The sequence below is a fragment of the Orcinus orca genome, chromosome 2 (genome assembly GCF_937001465.1).
Source record: "Orcinus orca chromosome 2, mOrcOrc1.1, whole genome shotgun sequence".
Lineage (NCBI taxonomy): Eukaryota > Metazoa > Chordata > Mammalia > Artiodactyla > Delphinidae > Orcinus > Orcinus orca.
This window is the reverse complement of record NC_064560.1, coordinates 113,416,708-113,437,723: the sequence shown is the minus strand read 5'-3', so window position 1 is coordinate 113,437,723 and position 21,016 is coordinate 113,416,708. Positions and strand designations below refer to the sequence as shown.

The 21,016-nt window shown below is 41.8% G+C and overlaps 1 protein-coding gene across 1 annotated transcript in view; it reads left to right on the top strand.

The window, feature by feature from the left end:
• Window positions 1-21,016, top strand: part of SLC28A2 (solute carrier family 28 member 2) — a 221,766-nt gene that overhangs the window by 58,796 nt on the left and 141,954 nt on the right. Inside the window, exons 9-13 of the mRNA XM_049706058.1 lie at window positions 2,574-2,823; window positions 3,322-5,225; window positions 5,746-5,882; window positions 6,150-6,241; window positions 6,376-6,464. Coding sequence (XP_049562015.1) covers window positions 6,161-6,241; window positions 6,376-6,464 — 170 coding nt within the window. The 5' untranslated portion in view covers window positions 2,574-2,823; window positions 3,322-5,225; window positions 5,746-5,882; window positions 6,150-6,160. The remainder of the gene's footprint in view (window positions 1-2,573; window positions 2,824-3,321; window positions 5,226-5,745; window positions 5,883-6,149; window positions 6,242-6,375; window positions 6,465-21,016) is intronic.

The window sequence follows — 21,016 nt, the reverse complement described above, 5'->3', positions numbered from 1 at the left end:
ATTTGGGGATAATTGGTTGCCCTGCAACCTCAGGTCACTGATGGGTTAAAGAAAATTGTAAATTTTCAGATTATCTGAATTTTTAAAATTGTTATGAAGATGAGAGCAAGACTTTTCCAGCTTTCTACATCCTAAATGGAACATAGAAGTTTTATTCTGCTTTTTTCCCCTAAATTTTTCTCTCTGTGCTGTTCAGATATTTTCTGTTGACCATTCCTTGAGTTCACTCACCTTGTCTTCTGTTTTATCCAGTTCGTTAAACCATTTTAGTTAGTTCTTTTTATTTTATTTTATTTTTTATTTTTGGCTGTGTTTGGTCTTTGTTGCTGCGTGTGGGCTTTCTCTAGTTGCAGCGAGTGGGGGCTACTCTTCGTTGCGGTGCCCGGGCTTCTCATTGCAGTGGCTTCTCTTGTTGTGGAGCACGGGCTCTAGGCACGCGGGCTTCAGTAGTTGTGGCATGCAGGCTCAGTAGTTGTGGCGCACAGGCTTAGTTGCTCCGCGGCATGTGGGATCTTCCCAAACCAGGGCTCGAACCATTGTCCCCTGCATTGGCAGGCGGATTCTTAACCACTGTGCCACCAGGGAAGCCCAGTTAGTTCTTAATTTTAATCCCTAGAATGTGCATTTATTTTTTACAAATTTTAATTGTCTTTTCTAAATCTCCATCTTTTCATCTATTTCTCCACCTTTCCCCTTATTTTCTTGAAAAGATTAATCATAGTTATGTTAAAGCCCCTGTTTGATATTTCTAATATCTGAGTCGTTTACGGATTTGTTTCTATTATCTGGTGTTGTTTTTTTTTTTAAGAATGTGTTGTTCTTTTAAATTAAATGCTGGACATTGTAATTGAACATTTTGTAGAGGCTCTGGATGATATGTTATATATGCTTAAAGAAGGTTAGCATTTCTTTTGTCAGGAAGATAGGGTAGAAATAGACTGACTTATTTCTGTTGAGCCTTTGTTTTATGTTTGTTATTTCAGCTTTGTCTTTCCCCTAGGGCACAGTGTTTATTCTTAAGGCATGTTTCTTATTACTAGGCTATGGCCCCTTTAGGGTCTCAATAGAAAGCCTGATGTGTTTACCAAGGTCGAAAACAAACATTTGTCTCTCCAGTACCACATAGTTGCTGAAATCTCTGCTCAGGTCTTTTTTTTTTAGTATATTTATTTTATTTATTTATTTTTGGCTGTGTTTGGTCTTCGTTGCTGCGCGTGGGCTTTCTCTAGTTGCAGCGAGCGGGGGCTACTCTTCGTTGCGGTGCCCGGGCTTCTCATTGAGCTGGCTTCTCTTTGTTGGGGAGCATGGGCTCTAAGCTCATGGGCTTCAGTAGTTGTGGCACGTGGGCTCAGTAGCTGTGGCTTGTGGGCTCTAGAGCACAGGCTCAGTAGTGGTGGCACATGGGCTTAGTTGCTCCATGGCATATGGGATCTTTCCTGACCAGGGCTCAAACCTGTGTCCCCTGCATTGGCAGGCGGATTCTTAACCACTGTGCCACCAGGGAAGTCCGTCTGCTCAGGTCTTTAAGCACTCCAAATACTGTTTTTCACTGAGTTTCTTGGTGTCTTGTTTTGAGCATCTAAAATTTTTGAGTTGGCCAATGACTTTGAAATTTGGTTGCAGGTTTTTAGGCTCTTTCTTCATTATTCTTTTCTTTTTTCCTTCAAAAAGACTGCTTGAGCATTATTTCTCTGCATTGTGATTTTGAAAAATAAAATGCCTTCAGGAAAAGAGCTAGGATGAATGTGGAACTCAACTGGTATGCTTCCCTTCTCTCAAGAATCAAAAACCTCCAAGTCCTGCTTCCATTGATTGCTCTGCAGTGCTTTCACCTGTTGATTTATATATTTGTCTAGCCTTTTTAGTTGTTCTCAGCAGGAGAGTTAGTTAAGTGTAAGTTACTTCAGTAAGACCAAAACTGGAAGTTTCTATATGCTCTCTAGTTCCCCTTGCTTGTACTAGTAATCAAGGAGAGGGCAAAGCAGGAAGGATAAAATCATTTATTATTTATACCCTACTTATTTCCCAGATGGGTTTGTGGCAGGCCACCTGGTTTTCCAGGAGCAACCCCTAGACTTTAGGAGAGCTCTGAGGCCAAGCTTCCATGGAAATGACCATAGCTAGCCTCCAGTCCTGACTCTGCCCCAACCAGCTGTATGACTTTAGACAAATTGCTCGTTTTCTTTGAATATAATTTTCTCTGTACCTAAAATAGGATTAGTAGTTGACTTGCTTACAGGAATATTATGAGGATGAGCAGTGAAAGTACAGGAAAATCTTTTGAAAAACTGTAAAAGTCTGCAGAGACAGAGCATCTCTTATGTTTCACCCTACAGCCCAGAAATAGCACAGAACCAAGAGTGAGGATCCCAGGATATTGGTTTGGCTTAGCCACTAACTAGCTGTTGACTCTGGGTAAATCATTTCATTCTTCCTGATCTGTACTTTGAGAATTTATCAAACTGTAAATGATAAGAGAAAAAGAAAACATTTAAACAATGAAGCCCAAGCCTGTGAGCCAGCAGTTACTCAAGGGGAGGTATCAGCCGGATTAATTCTCTTCCTCTCCGCAGTTGGGTGTTATCAATTGTACCTGCATTTAAAGGAAACTTGGATCTGCTGGACAAGTGAGATGAGTGCTGTAGCCTGCATTTAGAAGATGAACATGGATTTTTCACGCCTTCTAGAGGAAAAAGAAAGAGGGAAGAGGAAGGGCAAGAGAAGACAGATGTGATCACTGGCATCATTTCACCTGGACTGAACGCTAGGCTCTGTGCCTATAACTATACCTGGGCTTGACCCCAGAACTGGCAATTTTCTAAGGTAAAAATGAAAACAGAGATAAAGTGTGTGCTAGGATGAGTCAGAGAGACTTCACAGTCATACTGAGATTGTAATCAGATGTCAGCTTGAAAATATCTTTAATTTTCCTGAGTTTCTATAAGAATGTACAATAGTAGACTACAACTGCAAGTTTACCTACTGTTTTTCAAATTCTTTTTCTGTATTAAATTACTTAATTTTCCTAATCATCTTGTCAAATGGCATTGGGCAATTAGGTGGGGCAGGAATAACAGAAGGGGCCCAGAGAGGCAAAATGAGTTGCTCTAGGTTGCAGAATATAACACACATTTACTCTGGTAGGGCTTTTATGTTTGTGTGTACGTGTGTGTGTGTGTGTGTGTGTGTGTGTGTGTGTGTGTGTGCATGGAGCTAGGGAAATAGAGATATGTTTTCCTATTTTGGTGATTGTTATCATCATCTACATACCCAATAATCTAAGCCAGAAATCTGTGTTTGTTTGTTTCACTTGTTTTACAGATCTTTATTGATTGCCTAATATTGTGGCAGGCCTTGAGCCTGGGGATACAGTGGTGAACAAGATAAAGAGCCTGTGCTTGATGAGATCATGGTCTACTGGGAGACAAGTAAACATTTAGAGCACTAAATGCTCTGTAGTCTTCTGCAAGAGCATGTTGCAGTAGGGGTGTGGGGAAAAGGGCCTTAAGTCTCATCTGGAGGGAATCATGGAAAGCTTCATTGAAGAGAGTAGCCTTGCAACAGAGACTTGAAGGTGGTGTGGGAATTTTCCAGGTAAGTAAATAGGAACAGGGTGTTGGAGGCAGAAGGAACAGCATCCACAAACAGGTACAAGGGAACATCAAGTGTTTAGGGAACAACGTACAGCTCAGTATTACTGGCAGGTAGGAGCAGGAAGAAAATAGATCATTTTGAACAATTTTGAAGAATTAACTTCCCCCTTTCATTTACTCCCTTATGCCCAATTAGTCACCACATCCTGTAGTTTTGTTTCCTTCTCTCCATCTACTGCTTTGGTTAGAGCTTCACCATGTCTGACCTGGACTATTGCTTTTGTCTCCTGACTGGTCTCCCTGTCCCCAGTGTGCATCCTTCCAATCCATTCTCCTCTTGCCTCAGCAGCTGGTTCCAAATAAGCCCAAACTTTTAGCCTGGCTTACAGAGCCATCTCCATCTGGCACTTGACTGCATCTCCAGACTTATTTCTTGATAAACTACCACCGTCTCATTCACATTTTCCCCCTCCATTCCTTAACTAATTTCTTAATTTATTTTGTCCCTTCATTAGTTTCTCAAAAATTTGCCTCTGTTCTTTAGCTATTTTTTTTAACATCTTTATTGGAGTATAATTGCCTTACAATGGTGTGTTAGTTTCTGCCTTATAACAAAGTGAATCAGTTATACATATACATATATCCCCATATCTCCTCCCTCTTGCATCTCCCTCCCTCCCACCCTCCCTATGCCACCCCTCTAGGTGGTCACAAAGCACGGAGCTGATCTCCCTGTGCTATGCGGCTGCTTCCCACTAGCTATCGGTTTTACATTTGGTAGTGTATATATGTCCATGCCACTCTCTCACTTTGTCCCAGCTTACCCTTCCCCCTCCCCGTGTCCTCAAGTCCATTCTCTAGTAGGTCTGCATCTTCAGCTATTTTTTACAGCCTCCTTAGTGTGTCAGGGAAGTCTTCACCTCTGTGCCTTTGTTTCAGTTTCTCCCTCTGGTGGTATATCTTTCCCCTTCTCCATCAGTGATTCCCTACTTACCTTTCAAAACTTTCCAGACTCAGGGCCAATGTTACCAACTCTGTAAAGCCTTTCTTGACACATGTCTTTCCTCACTGATTTGTAATTCTTTCATGGCAGAGGCAATATCCCATTCATCTTTGTGTCCTCAGCACCCAGAACTGTGCCTGGGTGATGGTGAATACTTAACAAATATTTGTTAAATGGATTAGTAAAAGACTTCCTAGCAGTCATTTAGAATTGAATCATGTACAGTCCTTCATTCTGTTGTTTTCTAGCAACTGTCTTTCCTGTACAAAATGATGCTAAGTTTTCTGAGTACAGAGATCCTTCTCTTATTTTTCTTCTCCATACTACCCCGTGCCTAGTTCTGTGCTGGGCAGCGCTCCTGCTGATGTGCCTGTTAGGAATTCCTGCAGAATTCTTAGACCTGACCCTGCAAAATAGTCTTTAGAACATATAAATATTTAACTTGAGAGTTGCACTCCTCCTCTACAGAGAAGGGCAGGAACAGCAAAGGAGGGCCCAGGGCAAAATGGGCCAATCAGGAAATCCTTCTCTCTCATCTCCAGCCCATCCCTTCAGAGTCAAGGTCTCGTGGAGCTGAGTTTTTCTTTCTGTCCTTCACTGAGGCACCAGAAGGAATCCTGCAAACTGGAGTAAGTAATGGTCTTGGAGGAGGGCAGGAACCTGATTTGCCAGATTTCTTAATTGATCATATTTAGACCAAATTCAAGTAGTTCTGTGCCTATACAGGAAAGCCCTGATTTAAAAAACAAAAGTTGTTTATGTATGTTGAATAAAATTATATTTAAATGGTTGAAGAGATCACAGTAAAAAACAAAAAACAATTCCATAAAATTGAAGGAAAATTTCTACAAAGTAAAAAAAATCTCAGATGAACCTATATTATAACTTTGAATGTTTATCTATTAAGGTTGCTTATAGTGAGGCTCAAGTGTTTGTTTCTTTATTCTCTCATTTTGTTTTAAAACTTTCTTTACTGGGGATAATTAACATTCATACTGATTATTCTACATGTAGATTTCTTTTATTTATCTCATTAGGTACTCTCTTAGATGCTCCAAAAACAATTCTCATGCTACATTATAGTCAGGAACTGGAAAGTCTGTTAATCTTGGTTTCTCAGTAATATGTTGGGGGCTGTGGTCTTCCCAGCCCTCTGCCTCCTTGTTTTCTTCTTACTCAGCACAGCTCAGTGGGGCCACCTGGAGGCTAACAGGAGTAGTTGCCCTCTAACCCTTCCTTAAGGGGACTGAAGAGAGTCCTTTCTAGTTTGGGTCCTGGAGCCCTGGGTGAGCCACTGATTCATTTCAGTTCCCTTGCCCTTCATTTCTCTTTTCCTATCTTATTTCCCCTTCCTTTGCTATTCACAATAGGAAGTAGAAGTCTATATTTCATTGTTTATTATTTTAGAATTATGTTTCCAATTTTCTCAATTCTTAAAGAAATCAACTAAATCTCTAAATATTTTTAGTTTTGTTTTCCTGTGGGAAGTTCTATCTGGCCCCATATTATAGAACAACTAATCTTTCAGCCTTGGCTCTGAATTTGTTTTTCAGGAGAGCAGGAGATGGAGAAAACAAATGGAAGAGAGGGCATTGCTCTGTCCACAGTGGAGATTGGCATAGAGAACCCAGGGCTGGAGCTCACGGTAACTCACCAGTTTAGTTTCTGCACATCTCTGTGGGCTGATGCATGGCCTCATGTAGGGTCTTTGATTGCTCGCAATCCCTATCACCCCTGGAAGGGCCTTATGACTGACCTCAACTCTACCTGTGCTTACAGGAAGAAGGAATAAATCCTGAGGGAACCAGGAAGACTGAAGAGCGAGGACACAGCCTTGGGGATGGATTGGAACCCCCCACTCAACAGAGGTACAGGTGTTCTGGCATTGATTCAGTTAAGGCCTAGGGTTGGCTAGTATGGTTGGTGGACTCAGAAGAGGTCAAACTTGCCCTGTTCTCAGGAGCTTATGATCTTGTTGTCGAAATAAGACTCACAGCCACCTGCTGTTACCAAGTGCACATATACATTTTTATGTAATTAATTGTTACATAAACCTGTGCCATAAGTAACGAGTTCAGCGATATCAGTGTTGGTTGGACCGGCAACAAAAAGAACAGAAATGAGAATAACAACAACTAACATTTATTGAGTACTTACTATTGTGCAGAATGCTTTATGAAACTAATTCATTTAATTTTCATGCCAACAGGTGGGTACTAATTTTAGTCCCCTTTTTCAATTAGAAAATTGAGGCTTAGATATTAACTTACCCATATAATTTTTTAAAAATAGCTCTTTTGGAATACTCAGATTTGGGGATGAGGAGAAAGAGAAATCAGAAATTTAAAAAGATGGAGAAGGACCCACCAAAAGAGATAATAGAGAAGGGTAAAAAGTACAGTCTTGAAAGTCAAAAGGGAAGAAAGTGTCAAGAATGAAGGTACAATCAATCCACAATGTTCTGTGTATCAGGAGACAAGGAAGGAGAAAAATCTCTGAATTTGGTCATGGTCATAATTGCAGAAGTAATGTCTATAGAAGTTGTTGGGGTAAAATAGGTCAGATGGAAGCTGTGTTCCACGGTGTGGAAAAGAGTCTGGGTATTTATAAAAAAGTGCAGGGTTTTCCTGGTGGCGCAGTGGTTGAGGGTCCGCCTGCCGATGCAGGGGATGCGGGTTCGTGCCCCGATCCGGCAGGATCCCACATGCTGCGGAGCTGCTGGGCCCGTGAGCCATGGCCGCTGAGCCTGTGCGTCCGGAGCCTGTGCTCCGCAACAGAGAGGCCGCAGCAGTGAGGGGCCCGCGTACTGCCAAAAAAAAAAAAAAAAAGTGCAGAAGTCATACGTTAAGAAGCTTAGAAGAGGATATTGGATAGTTTCTAAAGGGAATATATGGATATGTGTTTTTTCTTTTTCTTTTTTGGCTGTGTGGTGTCTTCATTGCTACACGTGGGCTTTCTCTAGTTGCAGCGAGTGGGGGCTACTCTTCGTTGTGGTGCGCAGGCTTCTCATTGTGGTGGCTTCTCTTGTTGTGGAGCATGGTCTCTAGGTGCGTGGGCCTCAGTGGTTGTGGCACGCGGGCTTCAGTAGTTGTGGCACACGGGCTTAGTTGCTCCGCGGCATGTGGGATGTTCCCGGACCAGGGCTCGAACCCGTGTCCCCTGCATGGGTAGGCAGATTCTTAACCACTGTGCCACCAGGGAAGTCCTGGATATGTCTTTTCTTCTCTTTATTTTTAGGAATTAACTAAGTGACTTCATAGAGAAAACAAGCTTAACTTTTTTTTGGGGGGGGGTGGTACGTGGGCCTCTTACTGTTGTGGCATCTCCTGTTGTGGAGCACAGGCTCTAGACGCGCAGGCTCAGCGGCCATGGCTCACGGGCCTAGCTGCTCCACGGCATGTGGGATCTTCCCGGACCGGGGCATGAACCCGTGTCCCCTACATCGGCAGGCGGACTCTCAACAACTGCGCCACCAGGGAAGCCCAAGCTTAACTTTTTAAATTCTATTTTCTTCTCCAGAATTTCACATCTAGATACAAATTGATATATATCAATGTGAACATTACCACTTTGTATTTTTGTTTTTCCACTTATTTTATACATCACATTTCTATGAATTGACAGTAAGCTTTCTATAAATTTTCATGCTTACATAATATTTCATACTCTGTTTAGCAATATAGTGGTTAATGTGAATTCTAGAATCAGACTGCTTAGGTCTATATATGAACTCTACCCAGTGATGTGCTGGTATATGTTTAAGAAATGGCTCTCCAAGAGTAGTTTTTTTTTGCGGTACGCAGGCCTCTCACTGTTGTGGCCTCTCCTGTTGCGGAGCACAGGCTCCGGACGCGCGGGCTCAGCGGCCATGGCTCACGGGCCCAGCCGCTCTGCGGCATGTGGGATCTTCCTGGCCCGGGGCACGAACCCATGTCCCCTGCATCGGCAGGCAGACTCTCAACCACTGCGCCACCAGGGAAGCCCTCCAAGAGTAGTTTTGCCATGAATATTGGTTCATATTTTTGCTCGCCTTAGTGAGTAAGACCCTGGGTTGGCAAACTTTTTCTGTAAAGGGCCTGATAGTAAATATTTTAGGCTTTTCAGGCCATAGGGTCTCTGCCACAGCTACTCAACTGTGCCATTTTAGTGGGAAAGCAGCCACAGATGATACTAAACAAATGGGCATGGCTGTGTTCTTAAAACTTTATTTATAAAAACAAGGATGGACTGGCCCACAGACCACAGTTTGCCGCTTCTTGATCTAGACAAAATAATAAATCAACCTTTGATTTGTAGCATTTGCCTGTAGTATAAATACTCTCAACATGGCTTATTTCAAGCTACCAATGGGATGTCATTGAATGAGGAGTTGGGAAGAGATGGGCAGTGGCATATCATTACATAAGATTTCCACCATACACACAGAAGAGAGAACCTTAAGAGCTTAGGTAACAGTAAAATGTAGCAAAATGATTAGGAGGTGTCCTGAGATTTATGACCTGTCTTGTTAAAAACCAGAAGCTTGGTGTCATAGTTATGGCATATTAGTCAGCCTCTGCCTCTTCCGGTAGCGTCAGGGCCTCCTGCTTTGCACCTGCCATGCTGTGGCTCAGCTTCCAGTGATGTGTCCTAGTGTGCCCAGTGGTTGTTGAGACAGTGGTCAAGCTACCTATAGATTAAAGCCTATTTAAACACAGGGCTGTGTCTTTCTCTATTAAACTTAAACCTTCTAACTTCTGTGGAGCCTTTAGAAGATTGTTTGATAATTGGTTTATATTTAGCCCAGTGACTGTGCTGGGCATAGAAAAGACAGAGTATAGATCCACCTTAAAGTGCCCTGCCCAAGTTAGGGAGTAGGTTCCATGAAGCTGTTGATCAGCTCTTGACTCTTCTAATACTGGGCTTAACTTTTTTTAAAATTTCATTTTAAAAAATTGAAGTGTAGTTGATTTACAATGTAGGCTTGAATTCTTATTCTATTTTATTTTTTTCTGGCTGCATTGCACAGCATGCCAGATCTTAGTTCCCCAACCAGGGATGGAACCCGGGTCCCCTGTAGTGGAAGGGTGGAGTCTTAACCACTGGACCACTAGGGAAGTCTGTGGACCTGCCTACATTTTGTCAGATTGCTGTTGGTGTCTTAAACTGCTCTGATGTATAATTGTGTCCAGTTCCCTCAAATCTCATCAACTTTATATTTTCTCAGATGAAAAATTTGTTACATAGATGTTAAATCATGCTTTAAAGTTATAACTTGCATTTCTTTGAATCCTAGTAAAGCTATACATTTTCCCCATTTAGTTTACTTTCCGTATTTCTGTGTGTGGTTTGCTTTCCTTCTTTTACCACCTATAGTAGAATCTGGATTTTGAAACTCATTTCATTTCTGCTGAACTATTCAAATAGCACCCATACAGATTCTTGTTTCCAGTCCTTCCCACTTGCTACACACCTATCTTATATAGATTCTACCAGAACTGCCTAAAGCATGACTCTGAACTGCCTTGTTCAAAAACCTCTATCATTCCCCACTGGTTGGCATTCAAGTCTTCCCCACTCCTCCTGCTCTCCAGCCATGATTTGTACCTAACTTGACTTTCCAAAATTAACTCTTACAATTCCCTTTCTAATGCTACTCTATGCATTAGAATTAACCCTCAATTGTTCCTTAAATATAACTTTTCATTTCCTGCCTCTGTGTCATGTTTTCCATCATTCTCTCTGTGTCAAATGTCTTTTCATTTTACATCTTTCTGCCCAGATACAACATATCTTTTAAGGCCCAACTCAAGAGCAATCATGTCCATGATATTATCACAAATGGTCTTCCTCTTCCTCAACCTCACTGGCCGCAGTCCAAAGAGGCCCCTTCTTCCTCAAAACTCCCATAACATTTCTATTTGATCTTCTCTAATAACACTTAAAAGTTTTGACACTGTGTTACAGATTTATATGTATATTGCATCCCCTAAACTGGACTGTAAATACATTGAGGGCAGGATCCATGTCTACTTCATCCTTTTATCTCCTATAGCACCTGGTACAATGCTTTACCCATAGTATATACTCAAAAATTCAAAAATATTCAGAGTTCAATAGATACACTTTCGAAGTAGAATTGACAAGATTTGATGACGATTAAGGCCAGCCATTCTCAGGACACATACTCAGACCCCTGTCTTTATCCTTTCTTCTGTTCTTGGTTCCTCAGGATATCCTTAATCTGATCCTTCAGTGCAAACTATTTTAACTTCTCTTTCTTTTCATTACTCTTTCTGAATTTAGACATTTCTATAAAGCAATTTAGCAAAACATAAACATTTTAAAGAGGGTTCTTTCTGTTGTTGTTAGAATTCAAAAATGTTTGGTGGTGGTGAGGGGTGTTTGTTTTAAAGAACTAGTGAACTTGAGCACATCTGATGGCTGAAAGAAGGAGACAGAAGAGTCAAAGAAAGAAAAGGAATGGACAATAGAAGAGGATGGAGATAGTGAGATAAATAATTGTCAGATAAGCCCTTAGGAGTTGCGAGGAGGTGGAATTGAGATCAAGAGTTGGAGGATTTGCTTTGGTAAGTGGGAAGGCCAGTTTTCCCTAAGATTTTAGAAAGGAGGCTCAGAAGCTATTGGGTCAGAGATGTGCTAAAGGATCTAGGTCAAAAGAGGCTGACTTTCTGTAAAACAGAGGGTATACCTGCTGAAAGCAAAGGAAACTAGGCTTCATAAGAGCATCCCTCTACCCCTCAGTCCCACAGACCCTCAGCCATATGCCCTTATGCCCCCCACCACCACCCCCACAGTGATGCTAGGGTCCTGGGGCTGGCTTAGCAGGGAAGCATCCTGTCCTAAGTTTAGGTCTGGCTGATGGAAGGGCCAGTAGACCTGAGAAGGGCTCTTCTGCCCTAGAGGAAAAGAGTCATGTACTTTTTCCTAGCTTGTCTTCTAAATACTAGCTCTTCTGGTTCTTGATTCCAGAAATGAAGAGTTGGATCATTAAAATTTTCTTTTACATGTATGGTTTTTCATTCAAGTCAATTACCAGGAAAAAAAGGATAATGATCATGTACCAAATTAATATTGCTTTAAATCTTGCTGAATTTCAGCTATAAATTCTGTTCAGATAGGCCTAGTCTTCACGTGGAGCCCAGTAAAGTCATTAGAACTTAAAACAATTAAGTGGAACTTTGGCACCAAACTGGACTGCCTGAGCCATCTTCAGTGGTTTGGCACTTCACTTTGTTACATGTGGACTCACCTGCTTATTTACCTTTAGTAGTTGTTTTAAAACTTCTATTCTTTTCAAATTCTCAACCCATTTTTTCTTACCCATCCCCATCTCCACTGCTATATAATAGCTATACAATCTCCACTGTGTATAATCCAATATCATTCCTTTCTAAGAAGACTAAGTATTTTTGTTACTAAGACCCCCATTCATTACTTATAATTTTCTTTGTCTTTGTCCTCTTTTTTTTTCCATTCTCTCAGAAAAAGAGCAGTCTCCCTCTTGCTCTTTTTTTTTTTTTTTTGTGGTACGTGGGCCTTTCGCTGTTGTGGCCTCTCCCCTTGTGGAGCACAGGCTCCGGACATGCAGGCTCAGCAGCCATGGCTCACGAGCCTAGCCGCTCTGCGGCATGTGGGATCTTCCCGGACCGGGGTATGAACCCGCGTCCCCTGCATCAGCAGGCGGACTCTCAACCACTGTGCCACCAGGGAAGCCCCTCCCTCTTGCTTTTTAAAGCTAACCTGCCAGTCTCTGCTTTTTAATTGGCATTTTTAGGCCATTTACATTTAATGATTTAAATCTACCATCTTGCTATTTATGTGTGTGTGTGTGTGTGTGTGTGTGTGTGTTTGCTTCGTTTTGTTTTGCTGCACCGTGTGGCATGTAGATCTTAGTTCCCTGACCAGGGATTGAACCCATGCCCCCTGCAGTGGAAGCATGGAGTCTTAACTACTGGACTGCCAGGGACGTCCCAGCTATTTATTTGTTTTTATTTGGCTCCACTGCTCTTTTCTTTTCTCAACATATCAAATTTATTTCTTCCACTGTTAATTTTCCCAGTCATCCACTAAGAATAGATTGTCTTTTCACTAGTTACCCAATATTACAGGTTGTCTTTTCACTAGTTACCCAATGTTACATTCCTCTCATCAATTAAAGTCACCCCATGCCACTGATTTTATGAAAGTTTTCTTAATGATAAAATTTAGGATTTGGGAAGCATTTATAATTTCATTTGTCATTCTTGGCTCCACAAAACAAAACTAGACAAAATAAAAAGTAAAGGCCCAATTCACAGTCAATGAGAATTTAGCTCAGCTGTTTACCCAGATCCTTCCTCTCATCTCTGGATTGCAACTAAATGTAATTTTAAAAATTGAAATATGTTTGACATATAACATTGTGCAAAGATAAGGTGTACAACATGTTAATTTGATATATTTGTAATATGATTGCCACTGTAGCAATAGCTAGCACCTTTATCATGTTACATAATGATCATTTCTTTTTAGTAGTTGGAATCAAGTTCTAGTCTCTTAGCAAGTTTGATGATTATAATACAATACTGTTATCTATATTCACTATACTGTGTGTCAGTTCTCTAGGGCTTATTTACTACTTGTTGAAAGTTTGTACCCTTAACACCATCTGTCCTATCCCCTCACCACCCCATTCCTTGGTAACAACCATTTACTTTCTGTTTTTTAATGTTTGGCTTTTTTATTTTTAATTTATTTTATTATTATTTTTTTTTTGGCCATGCCACAAGGCTTGCAGGATCTTAGTTCCCCAACCAGGGATTGAACCAGAGCCCCGGCAGTGAAAGTGCCGAATCCTAACCACTGGACCACCAGGGAATTCCCGAGTTTGGCTTTTTTATAGATTCCACATATAAGTGAGATCATACAGTACTTGTCTTTCTTTCTCTGACTTACCTCATTTAGCATGATATTCTCAAGGTCCATCCATGTTGTCAAAAATAGCAGGATGTCCTTTTTTCTCATGGCTGAATAATATTCCATTGCATATATATATATACCACATCTTCTTTACATATTCATCCATTGATGGGCACTTAGATTGTTTCCATATCTTGGCTATTGTGAATAATGCTGCAGTAAACATGGGAGTGCATATATCTCTTTGATACCCTGTTTTCTTTTCCTTTTGGCATATACCAGAAGTGGAAATGCTGGGTCATATGGTAGATCTATTTTTAATTTTTTGAGGAAACACCATATTGTTTTCTATAGTGGTTGAACCAATTTATATTCCCACCAACAGTATATAAGTGTTTCCTTTTCACCACATCCTGGCCTACACTTGTTATCTCTTGTCTCTTGATGATAGCCATTCAAACAGATGTGAGTTGATATCTCATTGTGGTTTTGGTTTCCCTAATGATTAGTGATGTTGAGCATCTTTTCATGTACTCATTAGCCATTTGGATATCTTCTTTGGAAAAAATGTCTTTTCAGTTCCTCTGTCCATTTTTATTTTATTTTATTTTATTTTATTTTATTTTATTTATTTATTTATTTATTTATTTTGTGGTACATGGGCCTCTCACTGTTGTGGCCTCTCCCATTGCAGAGCACAGGCTCCAGGCGTGCAGGCTCAGCGGCCATGGCTCACGGGCACAGCCGCTCCGCAGCATGTGGGATCTTCCCGGACCGGAGCACAAACCCGTGTCCCCTGCATCGGCAGGCGGACTCTCAACCACTGTGCCACCAGGGAAGCCCCCTCTGTCCATTTTTAAATTGTATCTTTTGTTGTCATTGTTGTTATTAAGTTGTATGTGTTCTTTATATATTTTGGATATTAACCCCTTATCCAGTATATGGTTTGCAAAAATTTTCTACCATTACATAGGTTGCCTTTTATTTCATTAATTGTTTCTTTTGTTGTACAGAAGCTTTTAAGTTTTTTTAATAATTAATTAATTATTTATTTTATTTTTGGCTGCATTGTGTCTCTGTTGCTGCACACAGGCTTTCTCTAGTTGTGGTGAGTGGTAGTTACTCTTCGTTGGGGTACGCGGGCTTCTCACTGCAGTGGCTTCTCTTGTTGCGGAGCACAGGCTCTAGGTGCACAGGCTTCAGTAGTTGTGGCACGTGGGCTCAGTGGTTGTGGCTCACGGGCTCTAGAGCGCAGGCTCAGTAGTTGTGGCACACAGGCTTAGTTGCTCTGTGGCATGTGGGATCTTCCCAGACCAGGGCTGGAACCTGTGTCCCCTGCATTGGCAGGCAGATTCTTAACCACTGCGCCACCAGGGAAGTCCCGCTTTTAGGTTTGTTATAGTCTCACTTGTTGACTTTTGCTTTTGTTGTTTCTTCTTTCAGTTTCCTAGCCATAAGAGTATTGCCAAGACCAATGTCAAGGAGCTTCCTCCCTGTGTTTTATTCTAGGAGTTTTATGGTATCAGGTCTTATGTTTAAGTTTTTTATTCATTTTGAGTTAATTTTTGTGATTGGTATAAAATAGGGGTCCAGTTTCATTGTTCTTTATGTGTTTATCCAGTTTTCCCAACACCATTTGTTTAAAGAGACTATCTTTTCCCCACTGGGTGTTCTTGGCTCCCTTGTCAAATATTACCTGACTGTATATGTGGGACTTTAAGTCTGGGCTGTCTATTCTATTCCATTGGTCTATGTGTCTTTTTATGCCTGTACCATACTGTCTTTATTACTATAGCTTTGTAGTATAGTTTGAAATCAGGACATTTGATATCTCTGGATTTGTTCTTTTTCTTCAAGATTGCTTCAGCTATTTGAGGTCTTTTGTGATGCCATACAAATTTTCGGATTGTTTTTTCTATTTCTGTGAAGAATGCCATTGGAGTTTTGCTGGGGATTGTATTGAATCTATAGATGGCTTTGGGTTGTATGGACACTTTAACAATATTAATTTTTCTGATCCATAAACACAGGTGTCTTCCTTTTTTTTTTAAATGCCTTTCCTCTTTAATACCCTTTCCTCTTTTTATGCCTTCTTTCAGATTAATTGAAAAAAATTTTTTTTGGCTGTGCCGCACAGCTTGCAGGATCTCAGTTCCCCAACGAGGAACTGAACCCAGGCTCTTGGCAGTAAAAGCACGGAGTCCTAACTACTGGACCACCAGGGAACTCCCTGAATATTTTTAAATGATTCCATTTTACCTCCTTTATTGGCTTATTAGGTAAACTCTTTGTTTTGCTATATTAGTGGTTGGTTTAGAGTTTTTAGTATATATTTTCTCTCTCTCTCTCTCTCTCTCTTTCCTTCCTTCCTTCCTTCTTTCTTTCTTTCCTATGTGGTATGTGGGATCTTAGTTCCCTCACCAGGGATGGAACTGGTGCCCCATGCAGTGGAAACATGGAGTCTTAACCACTGGAGCACCAGGCAAGTCCCCTGTAGTGTATATTTTCAACTTATCAAGTCTACCTTCAAGTGATATTATACCCCTTGGCATATAGTATAAGAAACTTATAATAGTATACTTCTGTATGTCCTCTTCCAGCCTTTATATTACTCTTGTTTATGTTTATATATTTTACTTTCACATATGCTATAAACCCCATACTACAATATTATTATTTTTGTTTAAACATTAAGTTATCTTCCCATATGTTCCAACTTAAATATACCTGCACCTGCATGAATCCTTATTTTTCCCCTCCTTATCAGAAGGCCTACTCTCCCTGAGTTTGAAGCCAACCTCTTTATCCATCTTCTTAATGCCACCCTTCTCCATCCCCTTCAACAGGGCCTCTTTCCCCTACCTCTTCAATTATTCCTTCCCTCAATCTATAAATATACTCACGTTTCTTTCCTCAAAAATCAACCTTATCTCAAACTTGTGATATCCTTTTCCTTCATGGCCAAGTTTCTTGGAAACGTGGGATTTCCTTGCTAGTTCCATTTTTCTCACCTCCCCATTCAATTTTCAGCCCAGTACAATCTAGTTTTCACCATCACTGCTCTGCTGAAAATCTTTTACTCAAGTGAGCAATGAAAACGTACATACCAAGTCCAATGTACACACACTTTCACTGGGCATCTGCAGCATGACTTCTGACCCTTTCTTTCTGGAAACTCACTTATTGATTTTAAGGGCACTATCCCCTCCTCATTCTTCTACCTCTCTGGATGTTCTTTCTTGTCTGTTGTTCTCCAGAGCCTGTCATTTGTCTTCTGTTCTCACTCCTACACTTAATGTCTTGATTCCTAAAGCCACATCTGAAGCCTGAATCTTTGTTCTAAGCTTCTGACCTATATATCTAACCACTTACCAAACACCTTCATCTAGGTGTTTCATATACACTTCAAATTAAACATTAAAACCAAATTTCTGTCAGCATAGGTTTGATACTTTTCTACTCAGTCAGGCCCTAGTCAGCCTGGGCTCTAGGCACACAAAGATAAATAAACTCACATTTCCTCCTCAGGTCTGTTCCTCCTCCTGTCTTTTCTATTTTGGTTTATGTTATCACCCTGACTGAGTCGCTCACGGAAGGAACCTCATTTGTCATCCCAGTTTCCCTCCCCTTGATGTGGATCCTCTTTCTCAAACACCTATGCCTTTGTTACAAAGTTTTAAAAGAAGAGATTTTTTAAATCTTCTAAAGTGGAAATGGAAAATAATTTAAAATAATTCAGTGCCTTAATGAAAAACTGATTAATGAATTAAAGTGGCCTAATGGAGATCATTCTGGAAAACAATTTCTTGAGGAAAATCCAGCAAGGTTCATATAATTCTGAATAAAATGTTTATAATAAAAACATGAATTTCCTAATGAATTAAGAGATCCTGGCAGGGCTTCCCTGGTGGCGCAGTGGTTGAGAGTCCGCCTGCTGATGCAGGGGACACGGGTTCGTGCCCCGGTCCGGGAAGATCCCGCATGCTGTGGAGCGGCTGGGCCCGTGAGCCATGGCCACTGAGCCTGCGTGTCCGGAGCCTGTGCTCCGCAACGGGAGAGGCCACAGCAGTGAGAGGCCCGTGTACCGCAAAAAAAAAAAAAAAAAAAAAAAAAGAGATCCTGGCAACAGTCATCAATGCTAACATCTCAAAAATAGAGACAGCCTGTGCCTTCTGATAAAAGCACACAACGTCTCTGACACAGTCCTGCACACCCGCCTCCCCCGCTAAAAATGGAATCTGATCAGGTCTCTAACTCTACCTACAATTTATAGGAAATACAGGGGTAAGGAGTAACAGGTTCAATTGTACCGCAGGGATGCAATCATCAAAATGCAGCCTGGGGGAAACCTACAGAATAAACAACCTACTTTACTCAACAAATAAAAGATGGCAGGACATTCAGATGGAAAGACACTTGAAAGAAGCTTCGTCCAACTGCAACATATGGACCTTAAAAAGATCCAGATTCAAAACCCAAACTGTAAGAACAAAACTAACAAAGGACACTTATGAGAAAATCAGGGAACTCTGAACTCTGACTAGATAACTGATATTAAGGAATTAGTGTCATACTGTGATTAAATTGAAAATTAAAAAAACAAACAAACAAACACCTATGCATTCACCTCCTATCAGTCCTCCCCTGCACCTTCAGTTACTTCCATACTGGCCCCTAGCCCATCCCTCACCACCCGCCTCCAGAGTGATCTTTCTAAAAAACACATATATACTTATGTTATTACCTTGCTTAAATTCTTCAATGGGTCTCTGCTTTCTACAAGATAAAACTGAAATTCCTAAGCATGATATATAGTCTAAATGACCTGGCTTCTGTCTTCTTTGCATGCTTTCTTCCCACCATCCATCCACATGCTCCCTGCTTCTCAGCGACAGTAAATCATACTGTTCTTCCTTTCTTTCTTTTTTTTTTTAAAGAAGATGTTGGGGGGTAGGAGTTTATTAATTAATTTATTTTTTTGCTGTGTTGGGTCTTCGTTTCTGTGTGAGGGCTTTCTCTAGTTGTGGCAAGTGGGGGCCACTCTTCATCGCGGTACGCGGGCCTCTCACTATGGCGGCCTCTCTTGTTGCGGAGCACAGGCTCCAGACGCACAGGCTCAGCAGTTGTGGCTCACGGGCCCAGTTGCTCTGTGGCATGTGGGATCCTCCCAGACCAGGGCTCGAACCTGTGTCCCCTGCATTAGCAGGCAGAGTCTCAGCCACTGTGCCACCAGGGAAGCCCCATACTGTTCTTTCAAAATGCTTGGCTCACTCAAGTATGCTTTTCCTCCTCTAGAGGTAGCCCAGGGCTCTCTTCTAACTCCCTGAAACACATCCCCCTGACAAGTGCCTTCCCCTTTACCTTTAGGATCAGTTCATCTGTCCTCTTCTTTGTGAAAGCTTCTTTGACATTCACCTGCTCCTTCTCCTCTGCTCTCTTCGTAATTATAACTTTGGAATTCTGGAATGTTCCCTCTGGAATTCCAGTCTTTCATGTCTAATTAGAAGCCCCATGGAGTAATGGAAAGATCTGGGGTTTAAATCCTAACTTTGCCAGCAGGCTCACTTTCCTTGCCTGTGAATATAATATTAACCTTGTGGTTTTAGGGGAAGATGATTGAAGAGGTCTTGCAGTACCTGGTAAAAAGTGCTTACTAAATAGTATCTGGTTTTTCTTTCCTTTAGAGGCAATTTTTTGAAAAAGTAGTCCATATATACTCACACTCCCTCAATCCCCTGCAATTCCATTTTCATCCAGTCACTCTCCTGTAAATGGCTCTTTCAAACAGAACCAGTCACCTGTTCACGGCCATCTTCTCATTTGCTATGCTACCTGATCTTACACATCACTGAATGTTGTTGACCTATCCTCCTTTTTTTAAAAAAAATATTATTTTTTTAAAATTTATTTATTTATGGCTGCATTGGGTCTTCGTTGCTGCACACAGGATTTCTCTAGTTATGGCGAGCGGGGGCTACTCTTCGTTGCGGTGCGCGGGCTTCTCATTGTGGTGACTTCTCTTGCTGCGGAGCATGGGATCTAGGCATGCGGGCTTCAGTAGTTGTGGCACACCGGCTTAGTTGCTCCGCGGCATGTGGGATCTTCCTGGACCAGGACTCGAACCAGTGTCCCCTTTATTGGCAGGCAGATTTTTAACCACTGCGCCACCAGGGAAGCCCTCTCCTTTTTTTTTTTTCCGGTACGTGGGCCTCTCACTGTTGTGGCCTCTCCCGTTGTGGAGCACAGGCTCCGGACGCGCAGGCTCAGCGGCCATGGCTCACGGGCCCAGCTGTTCCGCGGCATGTGGGATCTTCCCGTGGGATCTTCCCGGACCGGGGCACGAACCCGTGTCCCCTGCATCGGCAGGTGGACTCTCAACCACTGCACCACCAGGGAAGCCCGGGATAAGAGTTCTGGAAGGAAGAAGTTGAGGCTGGGTAGAAGGGCCGGTTGGAAAACCCACTAACTAGGTCCCTCTTGTTTTTGTGGATCTTTGGATCTCTACTTTTAGTGTGAAGAAGATCTGACTTTTTATTGCACATCAAGCAGAGATTTGGGTCCTGTGTGGAGAGAGGGTTCTTTTCCAAGGCAACACATCCATCACAACTCAGCAGTTAAGCACCCGGCTGTGTTCTGGTTTAGGTTCCCTTCTCACTCTACCTGGGCTGATGGTTCTCAGAACTGGTCATCCCCCGGTGCACAGAGCCTCTGACTCCAATGTAGGTTTGCTGGCCTCCATCTGATAGACTTTTCTCTTGCCTTCCCAGGTTTTCCAACTCCTTTTTGGCTTTCCACTTTGGTTTATTAATAAGCTTTTTGCTTCTCAATCACCATTCTCCCTTGGACACTTTTTGTACCTGTTCTTGAGCTCCTCTACCACACTATCCAGCAACCCTTGCCCACCCAGTTTTAAACCAGTTTTATACACACCTTTGAATCTGGCAAAGTGGTACCCAGTACAATACCCACGGACCAGTTCTTCTTATGCTATCATCAAATGAAAACTTTGGACACCTTGAAAAGATTCTGGTCACTTCTACCTGGAGGCCCTTGCCCTTTACTCAGACCATCATTTGGGTTGACTCATTTTCTTTCTTCTAGTTCTGACTTCAAGCCAGGGCGAGCAAGGATTCACCCAGGGCCCCACTGTCAACAGTCACAGGAGATGGATTTTTTGAAAGCTACCTACGCCTTCCATTCTAACTGCTAAAAGATAGTACCCCAGACCCTGGGAATTTCCATAGCTTTGTCTCCCTTAGTTGGGGGAGTTTCCACAACTTGTGGAAAGGGTCACTGAGAAAATGCATGAACGCCCGTGCTGCTAGGCCTGACCTATAGTGACCACTAATGCTGTGTTCAGCTAGCACAACCTACCATCCTTACCCTACTCTTTCCCATGCTGTCACTTGAGGCTGCAGGCAGTAAGCATGTAAGTGAGAGAGTTATTATTAGTCCATATCTGGAAAGCCTTCCACATACATACCTAGAGAATTTATGAGTGGGTACAGACATCACAGCA